Below are 21,750 nucleotides of genomic sequence, written 5' to 3' on the forward strand. Positions count from 1 at the left end.
TCGATATTTTCTTATTCTCCCAGAAAATTGGCCAATTTCATTTATTGGCTTTCTATTTTTTATTTTTTAAATATATATAAAATATAAAAACTATATTGATTAATTTGTTCTTAGTCACTTGTAAGAACACAATTTTCAACGTAACCTAAATAAGATGGTTATAGACAGAACAGCATGGACTCACTGTGGTCACTGTCTGGTCCAAACTCACTGGTCCCACTGCCAGCCCAGGGCTGGGGGGGTCCTGCTGGCCCTGTGCTGGGGGGAACTGGAGGCTGAGGTGCCCCTCCTTTCCTCCCCTCTGGTTCTCCCTGCAGACCCCCGTACCTGCCTCGGGGTGCTCAGACGAGAGCCTCCACAGTGCTCCAGCAAGGTTGGTCTCTGTGGTCTGTGTGAGGGGGTGCAGGAAGAGGGGAGAGGCTGCCCTGACACGGGGGATGTGTGGTGGGGCCTCCCTGGGCTCTGCTCCTCAGGGACTGACAGGCTAAGGAAGAGGAAAGGAAAACAAAGACAGGACAACACACTGATAAGATTACAAGGGAACCCAATAGGAACAAAACAGGGGAAGGTTCAGATCTGTAGGCAACTAGCCAAGGACATTGTGAGGGCACAGTGCGGAGCTGTGTGAAGGTGTGTCAGTAGTGTGTGTGCGTGTGTGTGTGTGAGTGAGTGTTCGTGTGAGACACTGGGGAATGTGTCGTCATGTTCTGCAAGATTGACAGCCGAGTCACTGAGGGTGGAGAAAGAGGGAAGGAGGGGCACCAGTAGCTCACCTCGCTATGGCCCTCTGGTGGAGAGCACTAGGTGCTGCAGGAGTCAGACGACTGCTTTCAGAGCCAACAAAACCACTGTCAGTCTCTGGTGAGATGATCCCATCCTGGTCAACACAGACAAATGACTCTTTCAGGCTCAGTAGAAATTGCTGAATTGTGGAGATTAATTATTGTAACTTAATTATCATTCATTCATTGTAACACATTTTAAACAAGATGGTACTGACCTGGGACGGCACTCTCCTGGTCCCAGGGTGCAGTTTGGAGCCTCGCCTCTCCCCCCAAACTGGTCAGACTGCTGCCATGAGACTTCCTGACCTCGGACCTCTTGCTGTCATTGGCCAGCAGATCAGGAAATGCAGCGGATTGGCTGAGGTCCTTTGGGGAAGGAGGAAGTGATTTGCTGGTCCTTGGTCTCGCCGTTGGAATGAATGCAGCGTCCTGCTGACCTTGCATTGGCCGTCTGAAAACACATCATATCATTTAGAGTAATATAAATGTTATCCAGACCTTCTGCAACAAAAACAAGGGCTTCTTATTGGATAGGTTCAGGTAGACACTCCTCAGTTCTGTTTTGCTTCCTGGTGAATACAAGCCTGGTGCAGAGTTCAGGCTCACCTCTGAGCGAGACTTGTGTGGCCCTTCTCCCTCCCTGTCCTTGGGTGTGGTCCCTCTCTTGTCCCCTCACCACCTGAATGTGTGGCTTCCTCCTGCGTCAGGAGAGTCATGGTCTCCCTCTGTCAGATCCAGGTCTAGCAGTCTGGGCAGCTCCCTGAAACTCTGGTAGCTGGAAGGGGCATTTGGAAGCAAACTGATATTTACACCACTGTTAAATTGACCAATACCATTATTATGTTTAGAACAAAAGAACAGCCTGCCAATCATTGGCTGAATTTGAATACTTCTGTCCTACAACGTCATGTAATACAGACTAGACCTTCTTTAAAAGGATAGTTCATCCAGATGACATGTTTCCTTACTCTGTAAGCAGTCTACAAATGATCCCTGATATTAGAATGTTTTGTATTTCATGTATTTCCAAATCATTCCAAAGTGTTTCAAATCGATTGAGACTTACTGGTCCAACAGCATGCTGAAGTCTCTCTCTACGCGTTTGTGTTCGTGACGTGAGGGATGGAGGAGCAGGGATGGCATCCCTCCCTCCTCTCCCTCGCTCTCTCCGCTGGCCGAGCTAACCTCCACCCCCACCCCAGACTCCCCTGGCAGAGGTAACACTGGGCTCTAGAGAGAGAGAGGTAGGTAGAGAGAGGGGTAGAGACAGAGAGAGAGAGAGAGTAGAGAGAGAGAGAGGTAGAGAGAGAGAGAGGTAGAGAGAGAGAGAGAGAGGTAGAGAGAGAGAGAGAGAGAGAGAGAGAGAGAGAGGTAGAGAGAGAGAGGGGTAGAGAGAGAGGGGGTTAGAGAGAGAGGGAGGTAGAGAGAGAGAGAGAGAAAGGCGTAGGTAGCGAGGTAGAGAGAGAGAGCAAGAGGTAGAGAGAGAGGTAGAGAAAGAGAGGTAGAGAGAGAGAGAGGTAGAGAGAGGTAGAGGTAGAGAGAGAGAGAGGTAGAGAGAGAGAGAGAGGTAGAGAGAGAGAGAGGGGTAGAGAGAGAGAGGTAGAGAGAGAGGTAGAGAAAGAGAGGTAGAGAGAGAGAGAGAGGTAGAGAGAGAGAGGGGGTAGAGAGAGAGAGAGAGAGGTAGAGAGAGAGAGAGAGGTAGAGAGAGGGGTAGAGAGAGAGAGAGAGTTAAAGAGAGAGAGAGAGAGATAGAGAGAGGTAGAGAGAGCGAGAGAGAGAGATGTTAAAGAGAGAGAGAGATAGAGAGAGGTAGAGAGAGCGAGAGAGAGAGATGTTAAAGAGAGAGAGATAGAGAGAGAGATGTAGAGAGAGAGAGAGGTGGAGAGATAGAGAGAGAGGTAGAGAGATAGAGAGAGAGGTAGAGAGAGAGAGAGAGAGAGAGAGAGAGAGAGAGGTAGAGAGAGGTGGAGAGATAGAGAGAGGTAGAGAGCGAGAGAGAGAGATGTTAACAATTTTGGAAATGCAGGCCTTTATCTTCAGTAGCTGTGTTGTCACGGTACCTCAGGGAGTGGCATGGGCTCGCTGCCCCCTGCAGGCATGGAGTAGGGGGTGGGGTGAGGAAGTGGAGTGGGAGGGGCTTCTGAGGTGGGCCGGTCCTGTTCAGTCTGCTCCACCTGTTCCTTGAGCTCCTCCACACGCATCCCACACTGGAATATACGGCCCTCCAACTCCCTGTCACACAAACACACACACTTCATGTCCACCACTTCATCTATCAGTTTAAACACAGTATAATCCTGCAGTGTGGTCTCACCTGCCGGGATCAAAAGGGCCCAGCTCGGCCCCTCTCTGCAGTAGAAGTCTGTGTTCGTCTCGTGCTGCTAGATAACCTCTTTCCAGAGAATCCTGCCCCTGCAGCAGCTGGGACAAACCCTGCAGGGACACAACATCACATAGTTACTCAAACAACCTGGTGGCCAGTGAGCACTGAGAGACACTCCTCTATACAATATTTGCAAGACTCAAATTAGCTAAATATCTGAACAATACCTTCATCTGCTCAAACGGTTTAAGTTTCCCTCTCCTCAGGAGCTCTTCAAATGTCTGCACCTGCTGGAGGAACCTCTCAGCCTGCTTTGAGAGAGCCCTGGTCAGCTGCTCTCCAACTCCAGGGCCCAGGCTTCTGGGGGATGAGGAGGCCGCAGAGGAGGGACAGACAGAGGAGACTCCACTATGTCCTGTAGTGCGGAGAGAAAATAGGTTTTTAGTAAAGGACAATAGAAATGTGTAACGAAATGTTGAAGGCAGAATCAACTGTCAATGGAGTGTAAGAACGTATTGAAACAAAGCCATGGCTGTGTCCCAAATGCTACTCTAATTCCCATAAGGCTCTGGTCAAAAGTCATGCACAATAAAGGGATCGGGGTGTCATTTGGGAAGCATATATAAGATGGCCGTTAGTACCTTGTTGGGCAGCCTGTCCATTTAGGTAAACAGAGCCTGAGCTGAGCTCCGCCCTCTGAGCGTGGGGAAAAGTTAGGGTCATGACCTTTGACCCTTCATGGAGTACACCTGATTGGACGGCGTGACTGGGCTTGGGAGGGTCGGAGTAGAGGCTCACCTGGAGATAGAGACAACAGGGAAAAACAGGCGTCAAAAGTAATGAATTATATGAGCAAAATTATTACAAATTTGACAAATGATAAGAGTTTCAAATCATTGTTGTTGTTGTTACATGCTGTGTAAACAACAGGTGTAGACTAACAGTGAAATGCTTATTTACGGGCATTTCCCAACAATGCAGAGAGAAAAAAAGACAAAAAAATAACACAATGAGTAATAATAACTTGGGTACCAGTGCCGAGTCTCTGAAGGGCTACAAGGTCATTTAGGTACTGGCAGCTTCATTAAATAGTACCTGCAAAACACCAGTCTCAATGTCAACAGTGAAGAGGCGACTAGGCAGAGTTGCAAAGAAAAAGACATATCTCAGACTAGCCAATAAAAATAAAAGATTAAGATGGGCAAAAGAACACAGACATTGGACAGAGTAACTCTGCCTAGAAGGCCAGCATCCCGGAGTCGCCTCTTCACTGTTGACGTTGAGACTGGACAGAGTAACTCTGCCTAGAAGGCCAGCATCCCGGAGTCGCCTCTTCACTGTTGACGTTGAGACTGGACAGAGGAACTCTGCCTAGAAGGCCAGCATCCCGGAGTCGCCTCTTCACTGTTGACGTTGAGACTGGACAGAGGCACTCTGCCTAGAAGGCCAGCATCCCGGAGTCGCCTCTTCACTGTTGACGTTGAGACTGAACAGAGGAACTCTGCCTAGAAGGACAGCATCCCGGAGTCGCCTCTTCACTGTTGACGTTGAGACTGGACAGAGTAACTCTGCCTAGAAGGCCAGCATCCCGGAGTCGCCTCTTCACTGTTGACGTTGAGACTGGACAGAGGAACTCTGCCTAGAAGGCCAGCATCCCGGAGTCGCCTCTTCACTGTTGACGTTGAGATTGGACAGAGTAACTCTGCCTAGAAGGCCAGCATCCCGGAGTCGCCTCTTCACTGTTGACGTTGAGATTGGACAGAGTAACTCTGCCTAGAAGGCCAGCATCCCGGAGTCGCCTCTTCACTGTTGACGTTGAGATTGGACAGAGTAACTCTGCCTAGAAGGCCAGCATCCCGGAGTCGCCTCTTCACTGTTGACGTTGAGACTGGACAGAGTAACTCTGCCTAGAAGGCCAGCATCCCGGAGTCGCCTCTTCACTGTTGACGTTGAGACTGGACAGAGGAACTCTGTCTAGAAGGCCAGCATCCCGGAGTCACCTCTTCACTGTTGACGTTGAGACTGGACAGAGGAACTCTGCCTAGAAGGCCAGCATCCCGGAGTCGCCTCTTCACTGTTGACGTTGAGACTGGACAGAGGAACTCTGCCTAGAAGGCCAGCATCCCGGAGTCGCCTCTTCACTGTTGACGTTGAGATTGGACAGAGTAACTCTGCCTAGAAGGCCAGCATCCCGGAGTCACCTCTTCACTGTTGACGTTGAGACTGGACAGAGGAACTCTGCCTTGAAGGCCAGCATTTCAGAGTTGCCTCTTCACTGTTGACGTTGAGACTGGACAGAGTAACTCTGCCTAGAAGGCCAGCATCCCGGAGTCGCCTCTTCACTGTTGACGTTGAGACTGGACAGAGGAACTCTGCCTAGAAGGCCAGCATCCCGGAGTCGCCTCTTCACTGTTGACGTTGAGACTGGACAGAGTAACTCTGCCTAGAAGGCCAGCATCCCGGAGTCGCCTCTTCACTGTTGACGTTGAGACTGGACAGAGGAACTCTGCCTAGAAGGCCAGCATCCCGGAGTCACCTCTTCACTGTTGACGTTGAGACTGGACAGAGTAACTCTGCCTAGAAGGCCAGCATCCCGGAGTCGCCTCTTCACTGTTGACGTTGAGACTGGACAGAGGAACTCTGCCTAGAAGGCCAGCATCCCGGAGTCACCTCTTCACTGTTGACGTTGAGACTGGACAGAGGAACTCTGCCTAGAAGGCCAGCATCCCGGAGTCGCCTCTTCACTGTTGACGTTGAGACTGGACAGAGGAACTCTGCCTAGAAGGCCAGCATCCCGGAGTCGCCTCTTCACTGTTGACGTTGAGACTGGACAGAGTAACTCTGCCTAGAAGGCCAGCATCCCGGAGTCGCCTCTTCACTGTTGACGTTGAGACTGGACAGAGTAACTCTGCCTAGAAGGCCAGCATCCCGGAGTCGCCTCTTCACTGTTGACGTTGAGACTGGACAGAGTAACTCTGCCTAGAAGGCCAGCATCCCGGAGTCGCCTCTTCACTGTTGACGTTGAGACTGGACAGAGGAACTCTGCCTTGAAGGCCAGCATTTCAGAGTTGCCTCTTCACTGTTGACGTTGAGACTGGACAGAGGAACTCTGCCTAGAAGGCCAGCATCCCGGAGTCACCTCTTCACTGTTGACGTTGAGACTGGACAGAGGAACTCTGCCTTGAAGGCCAGCATTTCAGAGTTGCCTCTTCACTGTTGACGTTGAGATTGGACAGAGTAACTCTGCCTAGAAGGCCAGCATCCCGGAGTCACCTCTTCACTGTTGACGTTGAGACTGGACAGAGGAACTCTGCCTTGAAGGCCAGCATTTCAGAGTTGCCTCTTCACTGTTGACGTTGAGACTGGACAGAGTAACTCTGCCTAGAAGGCCAGCATCCCGGAGTCGCCTCACTGTTGACGTTGAGACTGGACAGAGGAACTCTGCCTAGAAGGCCAGCATCCCGGAGTCGCCTCTTCACTGTTGACGTTGAGACTGGACAGAGTAACTCTGCCTAGAAGGCCAGCATCCCGGAGTCGCCTCTTCACTGTTGACGTTGAGACTGGACAGAGGAACTCTGCCTAGAAGGCCAGCATCCCGGAGTCACCTCTTCACTGTTGACGTTGAGACTGGACAGAGTAACTCTGCCTAGAAGGCCAGCATCCCGGAGTCGCCTCTTCACTGTTGACGTTGAGACTGGACAGAGGAACTCTGCCTAGAAGGCCAGCATCCCGGAGTCGCCTCTTCACTGTTGACGTTGAGACTGGACAGAGTAACTCTGCCTAGAAGGCCAGCATCCCGGAGTCGCCTCTTCACTGTTGACGTTGAGACTGGACAGAGGAACTCTGCCTAGAAGGCCAGCATCCCGGAGTCGCCTCTTCACTGTTGACGTTGAGACTGGACAGAGGAACTCTGCCTAGAAGGCCAGCATCCCGGAGTCGCCTCTTCACTGTTGACGTTGAGACTGGACAGAGGAACTCTGCCTAGAAGGCCAGCATCCCGGAGTCGCCTCTTCACTGTTGACGTTGAGACTGGACAGAGGAACTCTGCCTAGAAGGCCAGCATCCCGGAGTCGCCTCTTCACTGTTGACGTTGAGACTGGACAGAGGAACTCTGCCTAGAAGGCCAGCATCCCGGAGTCGCCTCTTCACTGTTGACGTTGAGACTGGACAGAGTAACTCTGCCTAGAAGGCCAGCATCCCGGAGTCGCCTCTTCACTGTTGACGTTGAGACTGGACAGAGTAACTCTGCCTAGAAGGCCAGCATCCCGGAGTCGCCTCTTCACTGTTGACGTTGAGACTGGACAGAGTAACTCTGCCTAGAAGGCCAGCATCCCGGAGTCGCCTCTTCACTGTTGACGTTGAGACTGGACAGAGGAACTCTGCCTTGAAGGCCAGCATTTCAGAGTTGCCTCTTCACTGTTGACGTTGAGACTGGACAGAGGAACTCTGCCTAGAAGGCCAGCATCCCGGAGTCACCTCTTCACTGTTGACGTTGAGACTGGACAGAGGAACTCTGCCTTGAAGGCCAGCATTTCAGAGTTGCCTCTTCACTGTTGACGTTGAGACTGGACAGAGTAACTCTGCCTAGAAGGCCAGCATCCCGGAGTCGCCTCTTCACTGTTGACGTTGAGACTGGACAGAGTAACTCTGCCTAGAAGGCCAGCATCCCGGAGTCGCCTCTTCACTGTTGACGTTGAGACTGGACAGAGGAACTCTGCCTTGAAGGCCAGCATTTCAGAGTTGCCTCTTCACTGTTGACGTTGAGACTGGACAGAGGAACTCTGCCTAGAAGGCCAGCATCCCGGAGTCACCTCTTCACTGTTGACGTTGAGACTGGACAGAGGAACTCTGCCTTGAAGGCCAGCATTTCAGAGTTGCCTCTTCACTGTTGACGTTGAGACTGGACAGAGTAACTCTGCCTAGAAGGCCAGCATCCCGGAGTCGCCTCTTCACTGTTGACGTTGAGACTGGACAGAGGAACTCTGCCTAGAAGGCCAGCATCCCGGAGTCGCCTCTTCACTGTTGACGTTGAGACTGGACAGAGTAACTCTGCCTAGAAGGCCAGCATCCCGGAGTCGCCTCTTCACTGTTGACGTTGAGACTGGACAGAGGAACTCTGCCTAGAAGGCCAGCATCCCGGAGTCACCTCTTCACTGTTGACGTTGAGACTGGACAGAGGAACTCTGCCTTGAAGGCCAGCATTTCAGAGTTGCCTCTTCACTGTTGACGTTGAGACTGGACAGAGTAACTCTGCCTAGAAGGCCAGCATCCCGGAGTCGCCTCTTCACTGTTGACGTTGAGACTGGACAGAGGAACTCTGCCTAGAAGGCCAGCATCCCGGAGTCGCCTCTTCACTGTTGACGTTGAGACTGGACAGAGTAACTCTGCCTTGAAGGCCAGCATCCCGGAGTCGCCTCTTCACTGTTGACGTTGAGACTGGACAGAGGAACTCTGCCTAGAAGGCCAGCATCCCGGAGTCGCCTCTTCACTGTTGACGTTGAGACTGGACAGAGGAACTCTGCCTAGAAGGCCAGCATCCCGGAGTCACCTCTTCACTGTTGACGTTGAGACTGGACAGAGGAACTCTGCCTAGAAGGCCAGCATCCCGGAGTCACCTCTTCACTGTTGACGTTGAGACTGGACAGAGGAACTCTGCCTAGAAGGCCAGCATCCCGGAGTCACCTCTTCACTGTTGACGTTGAGACTGGACAGAGGAACTCTGCCTAGAAGGCCAGCATCCCGGAGTCGCCTCTTCACTGTTAACGCTGAGACTGGACAGAGGAACTCTGCCTAGAAGGCCAGCATCCCGGAGTCGCCTCTTCACTGTTAACGCTGAGACTGGACAGAGGAACTCTGCCTAGAAGGCCAGCATCCCGGAGTCGCCTCTTCACTGTTAACGCTGAGACTGGACAGAGGACCTCTGCCTAGAAGGACAGCATCCCGGAGTCTCCTCTTCACTGTTGACGTTGAGACTGGTGTTTTGCGGGTACTATTTAATGAAGCTGCCAGTTGAGGACTTGTGAGGCATATGTTTCTCAAACTAGACACTCTAAGGTACTTGTCCTCTTGCTCAGTTGTGTACCGGGGCCTCCCACTCCTCTTTCTATTCAGGTTAGAGCCAGTTTGCACTGTTCTATAAAGGGAGTAGTACACAGCGTTGTACGAGATCTTCAGTTTCTTGGCAATTTCTCACATGGAATAGCCTTAATTTGTCAGAACAAGAATAGACTGATGAGTTTCAGAAGAAAGTGCTTTGTTTCTGGCCATTTTGAGCCGGTAATCGATCCCACAAATGCTGATGCTCCAGATACTCAACTAGTCTAAAGAAGAACAGTTTTATTGCTTCTTTAATCAGCGCGACAGTTTTCAGCGGTGCTAGCATAATTGCAAGAGGTTTTCTAATGATCAATTAGCCTTTTTAAATGATAAACTTGGATTAGCTAACACAACGTGCCATTGGAACACAGGAGTGGTGGTTAATGATAATGGGCCTCTGTACGCCTATGTAGATATAGCTGCCGTTTCTAGCTACAATAGTCATTTACCACATTATCAATGTCTACACTGTATTTCGGATGAATTTGACATCATTTCAAATGGTTAAAAAAATGTGTTTTTCTTTCAATAACAAGGGCATTTCTAAGTGACCCCAAACAGTAGTCTACATATAGGTCGGGATAAAGTGACCTAGACAACAGGATAGATATTAAACAGTAACAGCAGCATATGTGATGAGTAATATTCCCTCCAAGCTGCGTACGTTTGCGGGCGTGCAGTACAGGTTAAAACAAGTTGGAATCAAGCCCTGCATGTTGTTTTCCAAAAGTCTCATGGAATGTAGGACTACATTGAACACCACACATTGGCTGCTACTGTATGCTGAATGACAGAACAGCTATTGCCATGTTTAAATTGTTATTGAATGCATTTTCTCCATTGTTTTTGATGGTAGGCCACTCTGGTAGGTCTACATTATGATCAAATAGCCACAGTAGTCTACACGGCCACTGTTAAAACTGTAACTTAAAGCGGGTACAGCCTCAGGGTTCACAGTAAACGCCGGAAGTTGCACAGAATTTTCACAACGTTCTAGTTTGCGCTCGGCAGACCTGACATCTGCTCACCAAAGAATGTGAGGGAACATTGGTGATGAGTCCATTGGGTAACTATTTAGCAGTGTTATGGCTTGGGGGGGGGTAGAAGCTGTTCAGGGTCCTGTTGGTTCCAGACTTGGTGCATCGGTACCGCTTGCCGTGCGCTAGCAGAGAGAACAGGTCTTCTGAGTCATAAAGCTGCAGGCCAGGATTTACACACCAGTGGGGTTGTGGTCTCGGGACCTTTATAGCCATTCCATCTTGGAGGAGAGATGCTTCGCAAAACAGGAAAGTCTGAGGTTGTGAGGCTCTACCATCTATGTGTGTTTAATGTATATACGTATGCATCACATCCTCCATTTTGTGGAGAGGTTCCTATTTCAACCCCTCTCGGCTCTACCTCGGTCTCAGGGTGATAGAACTGATATCGGGAAAGCATAGAAATAGAGCACATAGAACTGATCTACCCCTTCTTAGACTTGCCTTCAGTGACCGTGACAGATCTATGACACATGTATCTGTGCATGTCGCAGCTTCAATTGTACAGGCAAACCTAGAAGCAGGTATTGGGACGGTGCTTGACAAAGGAATGAATTGGCCCTCCCAGCACATCGACACTGTTGTGTCTCCAGAGGGAGGAGGAGAGAGACAGATGGTAGTGTGTGTAAGGAGAGGTGGAGGAGGGGGTAAGCTAGATTTGAATTAGTATTAAGTGGAGACTGTTGTGCAGATGGAATAGAAGACAGCAGATAGGAACACCTACCTCTCTGCCTTTTAAAATCAACGACTAGAGGCTTTAACCAACAACTACGAGACAAGGTACCGTGAACAGCCAAGACTACGACAACAAACTGTCACTACCCTGTCCATCTGGAGCGGACACCCCTACAGGGCTCGGACATCAATGATGTCATTTCCTGTTTTCCTCCACTGCATCCATCACGAGGGTCAAAAAACAATGCACGCGATTGTCCTAATGTGAACCGCAGGGTCATAGGACTGTACCCCACATGACAGGATGGGTCTACTTAGTGTGTGTCTAGTATTGGTGGTCAGAGAGCAATTAAGATGGGGTAGTTAACCCTCTTACCAAATAGGAACTTGGGATACACGAGCAGCGCTGAAAGAAGCTCTAGTCAGAATGCAGTAACGCAAGTTGCATCTTATTCTCTGGCTGTTTACTCGTCTTTCCACAACTCCCTTTCCACAACACACTTTCCACAACTCCCTTTCCACAACACACTTTCCACAACTCCCTTTCCACAACTCCCTTTCCACAACTCCCTTTCCACAACACCCTTTCCACAACTCCCTTTCCACAACACCCTTTCCACAACTCCCTTTCCACAACTCCCTTTCCACAACTCCCTTTCCACAACTCCCTTTCCACAACACCCTTTCCACAACTCCCTTTCCACAACTCCCTTTCCACAACTCCCTTTCCACAACTCCCTTTCCACAACTCCCTTTCCACAACTCCCTTTCCACAACACACTTTCCACAACACACTTTCCACAACTCCCTTTCCACAACTCCCTTTCCATAACACACTTTCCATAACTCCCTTTCCACAACTCCCTTTCCATAACACCCTTTCCACAACTCCCTTTCCATAACACACTTTCCACAACTCCCTTTCCATAACACCCTTTCCACAACACCCTTTCCATAACATCCTTTCCATAACACACTTTGAGAGTCTAATTCCTTCATTTGAATCACAATCTCACTGTGGCTCTTGGGAGGTGACGAGTAAAGTCCTAAGTCCTTTTTCCTCAGTAGGTAGTGTATTATACATAGTGTATTATACATAGTGTATTATACATGCGGGGGCGCCCTCTGAAACAAGTAGTGTCCCGGATTGCACCCTCTATAGTGCACTACTTTTGACCAGAAGCCAATGGGCCCCGGACAAAAGTAGGGCACTACCTAGGGAATAGAGTGCTATTTGGGAGGTAAACACAGGTCACCTGAGGGGCCCTCTCCAGCATCTGCTTTGTGTTGTCTTTCATGTGGCCTGCATGTATTCAGATGCAGAGCAGAGAGGACTAAATAGAACCACTCCATCTGCCAGAGACAACAAATACACTTGATATATTGTGATCTCAAAGCCAGAACTGATCCCGAATCAGAGCTTACACTCTTAGACGCTTGATAAATACAGCCCCTGGCCCTTGAAGAGAAACCTCGGTGTATAGACAATTTCTCAATAGAAGTTTTGTAGCGCATACAGCTATCGAGATGACACACTTGTGTGCTGACACGATGTTACACACACACACACACACACACACACACACACACACACACACACACACACACACACACACACACACACACACACACACACACACACACACACACACACACACACACACACACACACACAGTACACAAAACATTAGGAACACCTTCCTAATATTCATTTGCACCCCCTTTGGCCCTCAGAACAGAATCAATTCATCAGGGCATGGACTTTACAAGGTGTTGAAAGCGTTCCACAGAGATGCTGGCCCATGTTGATTCCAATGCTTCTCACAGTTGTGTCAAGTTGGCTGAATGTCCTTTGGGTGGTGGAACAGCCTTGATACACACGGGAGACTGTTGAGCTTGAAAGACCCAGCAGCGTTGCAGTTCTTGACACAAACCGGTGCGCCTGGCACCTACTGCCACGCCCCGTTCAAAGGCACTTACATTGTTTTGTCTCGCCCATTGAATGGCACACATACACACACTCCATGTCTCAGTTGTCGAGGCTTAAAAGTTATTCTTTAACCTCTCGCCTCCCCTTCATCTCCACTGATTTAACTTTTGTTTATGTGACAAAACAAGCAGAGAATCATAGAGAATCATCGTACCATCTACAACCGCTGTGAAAGACATTTTCTACGACCAAAAAATATTGCATTTTCAGCTGTTTGAAGCTGGTGTTCAAAACTGAAAGTGAGTCCCCATAGAACGGACCTACCACTTCTTAAGACTTGCTTTCAATGACAATGACAGATCTATAAGTCACATTTCTATGTTCATTTGGTCGGGTCGTCTGAAAAGTGACATATTGCCGCTTTAACAGGGGAGGTCAACAAGGGGTCATAGCTTTCGACCTGGATCCGCCTGGTCAGTCTGCCATGGAAAAGAGCGGGTGTTCCTAATGTTTTTGCAGACTCAGTGGACAGACCATATAGACTACCTTGGCTTCCAGGCGCATCCGGTCAATAGTGTTCTCTGCCTCAGCATACTTGGTCAGCAGCCTGTTGTAGTCCTCCTAGAGAAAAGAGGGGGGAGGGAGGAGAAGAGTGAACACTGTGAGCTGGACAGGAAGTGGAGAAGCACTAGAGAAGAAGCAATTAGAGAATCAATCAGTGAATCTGTAAGTGAATGTGGTGTCAGTGAGTCAAACACTTGGAAAAGTCCGAGCATGCCAGAACGCTAAGGAATCAGAGTTAGTCTGAGCGTGTGCTCGCGGTGTCCTCCTGATCTCTGTGTATATACCTGCAGCTGCTGTACCAGAGTGCTGGCCTGTTGTGGGCATCTGAAATCCTCTGGCACCATAGAGTTCAGGGGCCTGCGGGGCCCGTTGGGCGGCGAGGGCGATTGGGGTCCGTCTGTACTGCTCAGCAGCACCTCTCTCACTATGTCAGCAGGGGACTTAAACACCAGGGGGGGCTCCACTGACAGAGACCTCTTTCTGGGGGAGCCTTTGCTCTTGGGGGGGGTGTAGCCGCTCTTAGGGAAGTGGACCCTGGGCTCTACCTTGGAGAAGTCTGGGGTGGGGTAGGTCAGTGGGCCTCTTCGGCCCTCGTCCATGTCAGGGTCATGACTCCTGGGTTGGGGTTTGGGGGGGCTCTCCCTGGGGGTCTGGTGGTTCCAGTCCTTGGTGCTGCTGTGAAGGGGGGACTGTGAGGGTACATGCCAGGATTTCTGAGAGGAACAAACCATGGCTTGTGGGGTGTCAGATAAGCTCTGTCTTATCCTCCTCGGATAGGGGTGTTGTCGATGGTTGCCTGCCTCTTCCTGTGGGCTCTCTCCACCCCTCTCTTTTCTCTCGCTGAGTTGGTAAGATATCCCACACGCGGGAGAGATAGCTGCTGGGTAAGGGGAGGCCCTAGGCTTGAGATCCTCCCCCCCTGACTCAAGCGGCCAATGAGGCCTGGGGGCGTTGCTCATCCGGCTGCTGCGGGATTCCGGAAGGCTCTCCGTGAAGGTGGGATCTTCCGGGAACGTCTCAGCTTCAATCCCTGGAGCATAGGCCAACTCCTCAGAGGAGAAGTGGAGGAGGTGAGGAAAGGTAGAACTGGGAGGGGAGGGGAGAGACTGGGGGGATGAACAGAGCAGGTCGGGAGGGAAAATTTGGTTTCCAGACACACTCGCTCCCAACCTTTCCCCCCCTCTGCTGTCACTCTCTGAGAGTTCACTAGTCTTCTCTATTTGTAGGTCGGCCCTATAACTGCCTACAGCACAGACCTCGCTCTCCTCCTTCCCCCAATTTCCTCCTCTGACAATAAGGCCCTGATCCCAGCCAGGCCCAGGCCCAGGCCCAGCTATGACAGGATATGCCATCATGTCAGTGTGCGCGTGTGGCTCGCTGTCCTCCTCCTCCTCTATCTCCTTCTCGTCCTCCGTCACGTCCAGCTGTCTGTCTCTCTCTGGGAGATGCTCCATCCGCTGCCTGTCGACCACGCAGCTCCTCTCCTGTTCAACCTTCTGCTGCTCCTCTTCCTCACTCCAGATCTCCACACTGTCCTTGTCCTCCAATACATCGTCACCTAACAGAGAAAGAGAGGGGGCATGGGAGAAGAGTTCAGATGCATCCATCTCAGCGGTAACCGTGTTCATAAACACACAGCATGGTCACCCCCGCTTGCAGACGTAAGACGGCTTCCGCCTTTGATGCTTCTGGCTCGGTTGAAATGTGATACTTCGCTAAAGAAGTTATTACATTGCCTGAGTCCCAGACGGCCCCCTATTCCCTACATGGTGCCTTAGTCCCAGACGGCCCCCTATTCCCTACATGGTGCCTGAGTCCCAGACGGCCCCCTATTCCCTACATGGTGCCTGAGTCCCAGACGGCCCCCTATTCCCTACATGGTGCCTGAGTCCCAGACGCCCCCTATTCCCTACATGGTGCCTTAGTCCCAGACGGCCCCCTATTCCCTACATGGTGCCTAAGTCCCAGACGGCCCCCTATTCCCTACATGGTGCCTGAGTCCCAGACGGCCCCCTATTCCCTACATGGTGCCTGAGTCCCAGACGGCCCCCTATTCCCTACATGGTGCCTGAGTCCCAGACGGCCCCCTATTCCCTACATGGTGCCTGAGTCCCAGACGGCCCCCTATTCCCTACATGGTGCCTGAGTCCCAGACGGCCCCCTATTCCCTACATGGTGCCTGAGTCCCAGACGGCCTCCTATTCCCTACATGGTGCCTGAGTCCCAGACGGCCCCCTATTCCCTACATGGTGCCTGAGTCCCAGACGGCCCCCTATTCCCTACATGGTGCATTACTTTTAACCAGAGCCTTACTGGCCATTGTTAGTACTGCATGTGTGACTCACAGAGTGAGAGCGCGTGCGTGTCCTCTCCAGGTGGCCCAGAGTCCTGCAGCTCACTCAGGCTATAACTCAGCTCCTCTAGAGGGTCCACCAGCCGCAGCCCACCTGCCCTACTGGGGGACAGGGACCCCTCCAAGGCTCCAGAGTACCGGGGTGGATTCTCCTCTCCCTCCTCCTCCTCTCCTCCCGGACCCACATCCTCCAAGGCCTCGTCCAGTCCTATGATCCCGTTCTCATCCATCTGGGTGTGGAAGCCCTCCTCCTCTTCTGCTTTCCTGTCCCAACCTTCCTCATCCTCCTCTTCTTCTTCCCCCCAGTCCACCTCTGAGCCTATGGAGCTGAAGGGAGAGGGGCGTTGAGGAGCGGGGGTCCAGAACAAAATTCCTGCCCTTGTGCGTTGCCCTCTGGTCTCCATCCTCTCTCAGATCTGACCTCTAGCCAGGTCTGGTGTCACCCAGTATCCTGATTGGCTGCTCCTCTGAAGCCCACCTCCAAAGCCATGGCTTAGAATCTAGCCTACTGGCTGAAGGCCCGTCTTATGGAAAGCTTTGTCACTTGGGACACTTGATACCCTGAAACCAAATGCAGTAACAATACAGGGATAGTGAGATAAATAACTTAGCATTTCAACTGCAAGCACACATATTCACGCACACACACACATTCACTTCAACATCTGGCGATTGGGAAAAGCTAAAATGCAGCTCCGCATCCCTACCACTCTGTCGGATGTGACTTCGCCACACCTCAAACGGCAGGCCATCTTTAAGGCAGTAACTAAGGCAGTTATTCATATGATGCAGAGCACAGAGCACAGCGCTAACGAACTGTGACTAAAGAGCAAGGAAATGAACAGTCTGTCTCCACCCTCACACACAGCTGCTCCCTACTGCTAACATGGAAGCATCTAAACCAATCAGCAGAAAACCACGTGTTCGCTCCTTCAGTATGCATCATATTTACTATACGTATATATATAAAATAGAAATGGTTGCTTCAAAGACAGATAACAAAAAGGGGGAGACAAATTGCATGAATTAATTCCTAAATGTACAGTACTCTTAGAAGAAACAGGGTTAGTCTGTGCACATTAGATCACTAGGCTCGGTTTTGATAGATTGCACATAGCTTATTTAGGCTAACAATGGGAAAACATACGGGCTTTTGATCAAAAACAGGGGACAGGGTGATCAACTCTGTCCTGGATGTCATGGAATATGGGTGTGTAAAGTCTCTTCAGTCCTACAACAGAGCTCTGGGGTTGCCGTTAACCGTCCCCGTGGTAACCGACAACACCAACACGGGAGAACAACAGGCCTCAAGGCTGCACTTCTCACCCCCACCTTCAGCCAAACAGCATTCAGAGCACGGACTCATGGACAAGGCAAGGAGCCGGGAGAGAGGACAAATGAGAGACGTTTCTGGGGGTTGGCTGGGGAAGCTGGCGAAGCCTCGTCTGTACAAGAGACACTTGTTAACCTCCTCACCATACTACAGTACTCTTCGATGCACTTCAAAGCACCTCACAAAGACACACTGATGTTCTACCTGGAAGTGTGTTGTAGGAGGAACCATGGAACACAACAACAACAACAACAGCAACGACAACAACAACAACAACAACGACAACAACAACAACAACGACAACAACGACAACAACAACAGCAACAACAACAACAACGACAACAACAACAACAGCAACAACAACGACAACAAAAACAGCAACAACGACAACAACGACAACAACAACGACAGCAACGACAACAACAACAACGACAACAACGACAACAACGACAACAACAAAAAACGGGAAAACAAACGTGTTTTACAAGACACACAGACCCGGAAAGTGAAGCAGCAAACCTTAGACTTGCTCGTTACGAAAAGTGGCCATAGTGCATCTCGGTCCTCATCAATATGCCAGATTACCGCAAGTAGATTATTTGGAGAGTGCTGCTTCTAATCTGACACGCGGACGCATACGCAGTGTGTTCTAACATACACGCACCAGCTCAGCTTTGTTGTGGAGGAAACAAAAACAGGACTCTCACTATATGTGGAACAAGCAGCAAACTCATGGCTCCTCTGTCCTCCTTTTCATACGCAAATGTATGGAGAGTCTCTCTCCGCGGAGAGGAGGCAGCTGGGCTGACGCACAACCCATCTAAACTCTAAACTGAGACAACAGGCAGACCTACAATTTAAGGGCATTTTTCACGGCTAATTTCAGCTCTGGGACTTGGTTCATCAGTGAACATCGAACTTCCTTTGACGTAGCCTAGATGGAAGGCATTCAACGCAAACAGTTTTAGGCAGTCGATCTTAAAATAGGCCGATGAATTGAAAGCGAAGATCGCACCTTTGATAAATTCAGATTATGCACATCCACACTCGTCATTACAGCCATAATCACAGCCATTCGGTGGATGGTGAAGCATCAAGAATGGACTCACCTGTTGCTTAAATCCAAGCGGCGTGTGCATACAGCCCACGAGGTACTCCGAGGTTGCTTTATGTGGTCAGGCTGGGTTATTAGACCCTGAGGGGCTCACCAACAGCTCACAGCCAGTCAGACGGACAGACAGACAGGGCTGATCTGTTGAGCACACCCAGTAGTAGTCCTGCATCTCCAGAGAGCCCCACTGACAGCTAAACTAATCCCCGGGGTGCCAGTGGAGCTCTCTCTCTCTCTCTCTCTCTCTCTTGAGTCTGGGATAACGAGAGCTGCTAGGCTAATTAGCGCACCTGCCAGGCTCTCCTCTCCCAGACTCCCAGCCCTCCCTCCCAAAGCTGTCAGGACAGACGTCAACAGAGCCAAAAGCAACGCGTTTCAGTTTTGTTAAGGCTGAGGACCAGAGCATTCTGCCCATTCAGAGAATCTATCTGAAGCCTCCGGACTTCACCCACGCTGAGAGAGTCCAGCCCTGTGAAGATTGGCTAAGATGGCCTTACTAACTGACTAAGCAACGCGGGCTAATCTTCTTACGAGGCGAGGGGAGAGATAAGGACATGCAGACAGACACAGAGCCAGGAGAATAAACAAACCAAACTGGGCCCAGTGCTGTGAAAAGCCTTATGCTCACAGTTATAAGTTAGAACTAAGTCAGGGGACCACGGAAGAGTTGCAAAATTCCCATGTCTCCCAACTGCTTACCTACAAGACGTTCCATGCTGACAACACTGCTATACCAGTTAGTCTACATCTAGTGAGTGGAAGACATGGTCCCACAATGGACTGCAAGTATGGGGAAAACGACAGGGGTTCAGAGGCTCCTTGGGTCCATGATGCATCAACACAGAGACAGCCCAAAAACCCATCAGACGTTTAACTAGTTCTTAAGTTATACCTGTGTAGTAGGCTAGTAGCATTAGTAATACATAGTAATTACAGTATACATTTTTATTAATAGTGCATAGCAATGGAGTTGAGTTTTTTTTTGTCATTACTTACTTAAAGTGTACTAACACACACACACACACACACACACACACACACACACACACACACACACACACACACACACACACACACACACACACACACACACACACACACACACACACACACACACACACACACACACACACACTACTTTGGATTCAATCAGTACACAGAAGTACTACTTTGTGACTTTGTTCAAGAATGCTCATTATTTGTGACAAGCACTACACATTTACAAATGCTAAAACTTACCCTGTGTTTATATCATCCAAGGCAGTTGTAGCAGAAATTCAGAGAGGCATCGAGATTGCAGCATTGGAAAGACTTCAAAGTAGCAGGCCTTGGTTGCCTTGAGAACCGCTTCCAAACCACAAAGAAAAAAGACCCATCCCAATGTCACCAAGCGATGCATTGCAAACCACGACTTCACTCAATGCCACCCACTTTACCCGACTAAACAAAAAAAAACGGAACTATAGCTCGGTTCAGTTTCAATTCAACTACCGGAGATACTATAGCAAAGAGTATACAGCACATTTTTAAAAAGTGGGTAATAGTTAGGTAGCTTAGCTAGAAACTACTACTTTCTAGAGGATTGAACCCACTCTCCAATGTTGTGTCTTAGCGCGATCCAAGTTTTTTATCTACCTAATCAGTATACGAATTCCCATCACTTACAACTAAAAGGCATAGATGTGATCATGGCTCAATCACGGCTAAGGCAAATGAACTGGTTGATAATACCTGTGACCGTGGGCATTAACGTCCATCCACCAGGGGAAAAGCGAGAGAATATCCATTCTCGGAGCGTGGCACTGATTTTGCCGAGACGGAAAAGTTATTAAGAAACCAAACTGACGCCGAAAGCAAAGTAGCGATTGGTTCGCTGCATCGATGGGGGGAAGGACTTGGCTTGGACTGACGTTCCCCCCCCCCCCCCCAAAATACACTGATATAAACATTCATATGAAAATGTAGATAGAATAAAAAAATACGTGCACGTCCAGTGTGTCAGAGATCAACTCTATAGCCTCCCGAATAATTATCAGAATATAATAAGACTCGACTGATTAAGGGGGAGATAAAAACATATTTAGTATCATTTTTATCCACATGAGGGCAGCATTTTCTTAGATTTCAACTCGATTTTAATACCGTCGATTATCGTTCCTCTAGATTGCGCTGTTAAGACGATCTACATGCATGTACGATTCTACATATCGTGTGATAACTGTATCTGCAGTTATTTTCCACATGAATGAAAACGCCCATTATTCCCACATATGTTGTTGCGAATTCGGAGGATTTGAACTCCGGTCCAACGACTGTCAAGTCAACACCTGAATAACTGATCCAACATCAGCACTACAACTGAGACGCTTTATGATTATTGGCCCAAGTCTCCCCTATCCATGGTGATCTAAAAATGCTAAACTGATCCTAAATCAGCACTCAGAGTAACAGACAGATAGAGAATCAATCAGAACACAAAGGTTGCAAAAAGTACCCAGGTTTTCCAGAGATCCTGGTTGGAGGATTCCTGATTTCCTGCTTGCTTATTCGCTGATTCTGGGAACTTTCCAACCACGATTTCTGGAAAACCTGAAAATGTTGGGAAAGTTCCTGGAATTTTGCAAACCTAATAAAGCATTCATGAATATGTATGATTCCTGGACCATCACGTGTTTGTGTATGGTCTGACTGTATGGAACATTAGTAGCCTTGAATATGAGTGTGTATGCCAGTATTTCTAATATTCATATGTCGTTGTTGTATTGTCATGAACTCACAGAGCACTGCCTAAAAGCACAAAGGCTTTAGCAATAAAAAGACACAAACAGCCAGGCGGTTATTGTGCAGGTATCTTTACTGGAAAATTAAACACACTTTCTGTATAAATAGCATGGCTGTGTACAACACTTCTCATTAAACTGTACAAGAGGCAAATAGACAGACAGACAGGCAAATAAAGGCAAAAAAGAGGCGATTCAAGAGCTTTACAGGGTAGAAAGCAATACGGACGCTAAAATAAACATTTGCAGTCAACGAGTGAGACAGGTGAAAAAACAGTCGTGAGTATCAATGTATTCCATTGAGTAGCGCAGGTTTATGTGTTTAAGCTATGAGCAGAGGGGGGAGATACATCAGAATGACCAGTCTACTTTTGCATCCAAAATGGCACCCTATTCCCTATAATAGTGCGCTATTTTTGACCAGCACCTTATGGGCCCCAAATGATATGGCTATAATTACATTTCTGCAGTGTAGTTACGTTACTAACAGTGTTTAGGACATTACAAGACAAGGATGGTATCTGTTTCAAGAGTCCCTGTGTGTGGATTCATGCCTGAGTCAGTGTGTGCAAAAAGGAAGTGCATTGAAGACACAGCCTGTTAGAAGTAGAACTTTGATTGACGTGTGTGTGTGTGTGTGTGTGTGTGTGTGTGTGTGTGTGTGTGTGTGTGTGTGTGTGTGTGTGTGTGTGTGTGTGTGTGTGTGTGTTTGCTCTTTCCATCCACCTGCATCAGATCAACCTATCTCTCTCTCACCCTCCCT

At 49.3% G+C, this 21,750-nt stretch overlaps 1 protein-coding gene across 5 annotated transcripts; it reads right to left on the minus strand.

Annotated features, from left to right (window-relative positions):
* Window positions 1–202: 202 nt before the first annotated feature.
* akna (AT-hook transcription factor) lies at window positions 203–20,044 on the minus strand. Of its 5 annotated transcripts, XM_046332284.1 has the most exons (14): window positions 19,939–20,044; window positions 19,447–19,554; window positions 15,756–16,324; window positions 13,695–14,968; window positions 13,393–13,467; window positions 3,750–3,906; window positions 3,336–3,523; window positions 3,100–3,218; window positions 2,846–3,017; window positions 1,852–2,015; window positions 1,392–1,560; window positions 1,001–1,236; window positions 774–877; window positions 203–484 (listed from the first exon to the last, which is right to left on the minus strand). In XM_046332284.1, the coding sequence occupies exons 3-11, from the start codon at window positions 16,165–16,167 to the stop codon at window positions 1,458–1,460; spliced, it is 2,664 nt and encodes an 887-aa protein (XP_046188240.1). In that variant the 5' UTR covers window positions 16,168–16,324; window positions 19,447–19,554; window positions 19,939–20,044; the 3' UTR covers window positions 203–484; window positions 774–877; window positions 1,001–1,236; window positions 1,392–1,457. The 5 variants fall into 5 exon arrangements, with proteins under 5 accessions (XP_046188240.1, XP_046188243.1, XP_046188239.1 ...); XM_046332287.1 differs by having other exon boundaries at window positions 3,396–3,523; window positions 19,447–20,015; XM_046332283.1 differs by having other exon boundaries at window positions 19,447–20,015.
* Window positions 20,045–21,750: the final 1,706 nt, after the last annotated feature.

Source organism: Oncorhynchus gorbuscha, unplaced genomic scaffold (assembly GCF_021184085.1).
Source record: "Oncorhynchus gorbuscha isolate QuinsamMale2020 ecotype Even-year unplaced genomic scaffold, OgorEven_v1.0 Un_scaffold_126:::fragment_4:::debris, whole genome shotgun sequence".
In the NCBI taxonomy this organism is placed as follows: Eukaryota; Metazoa; Chordata; class Actinopteri; order Salmoniformes; family Salmonidae; genus Oncorhynchus; species Oncorhynchus gorbuscha.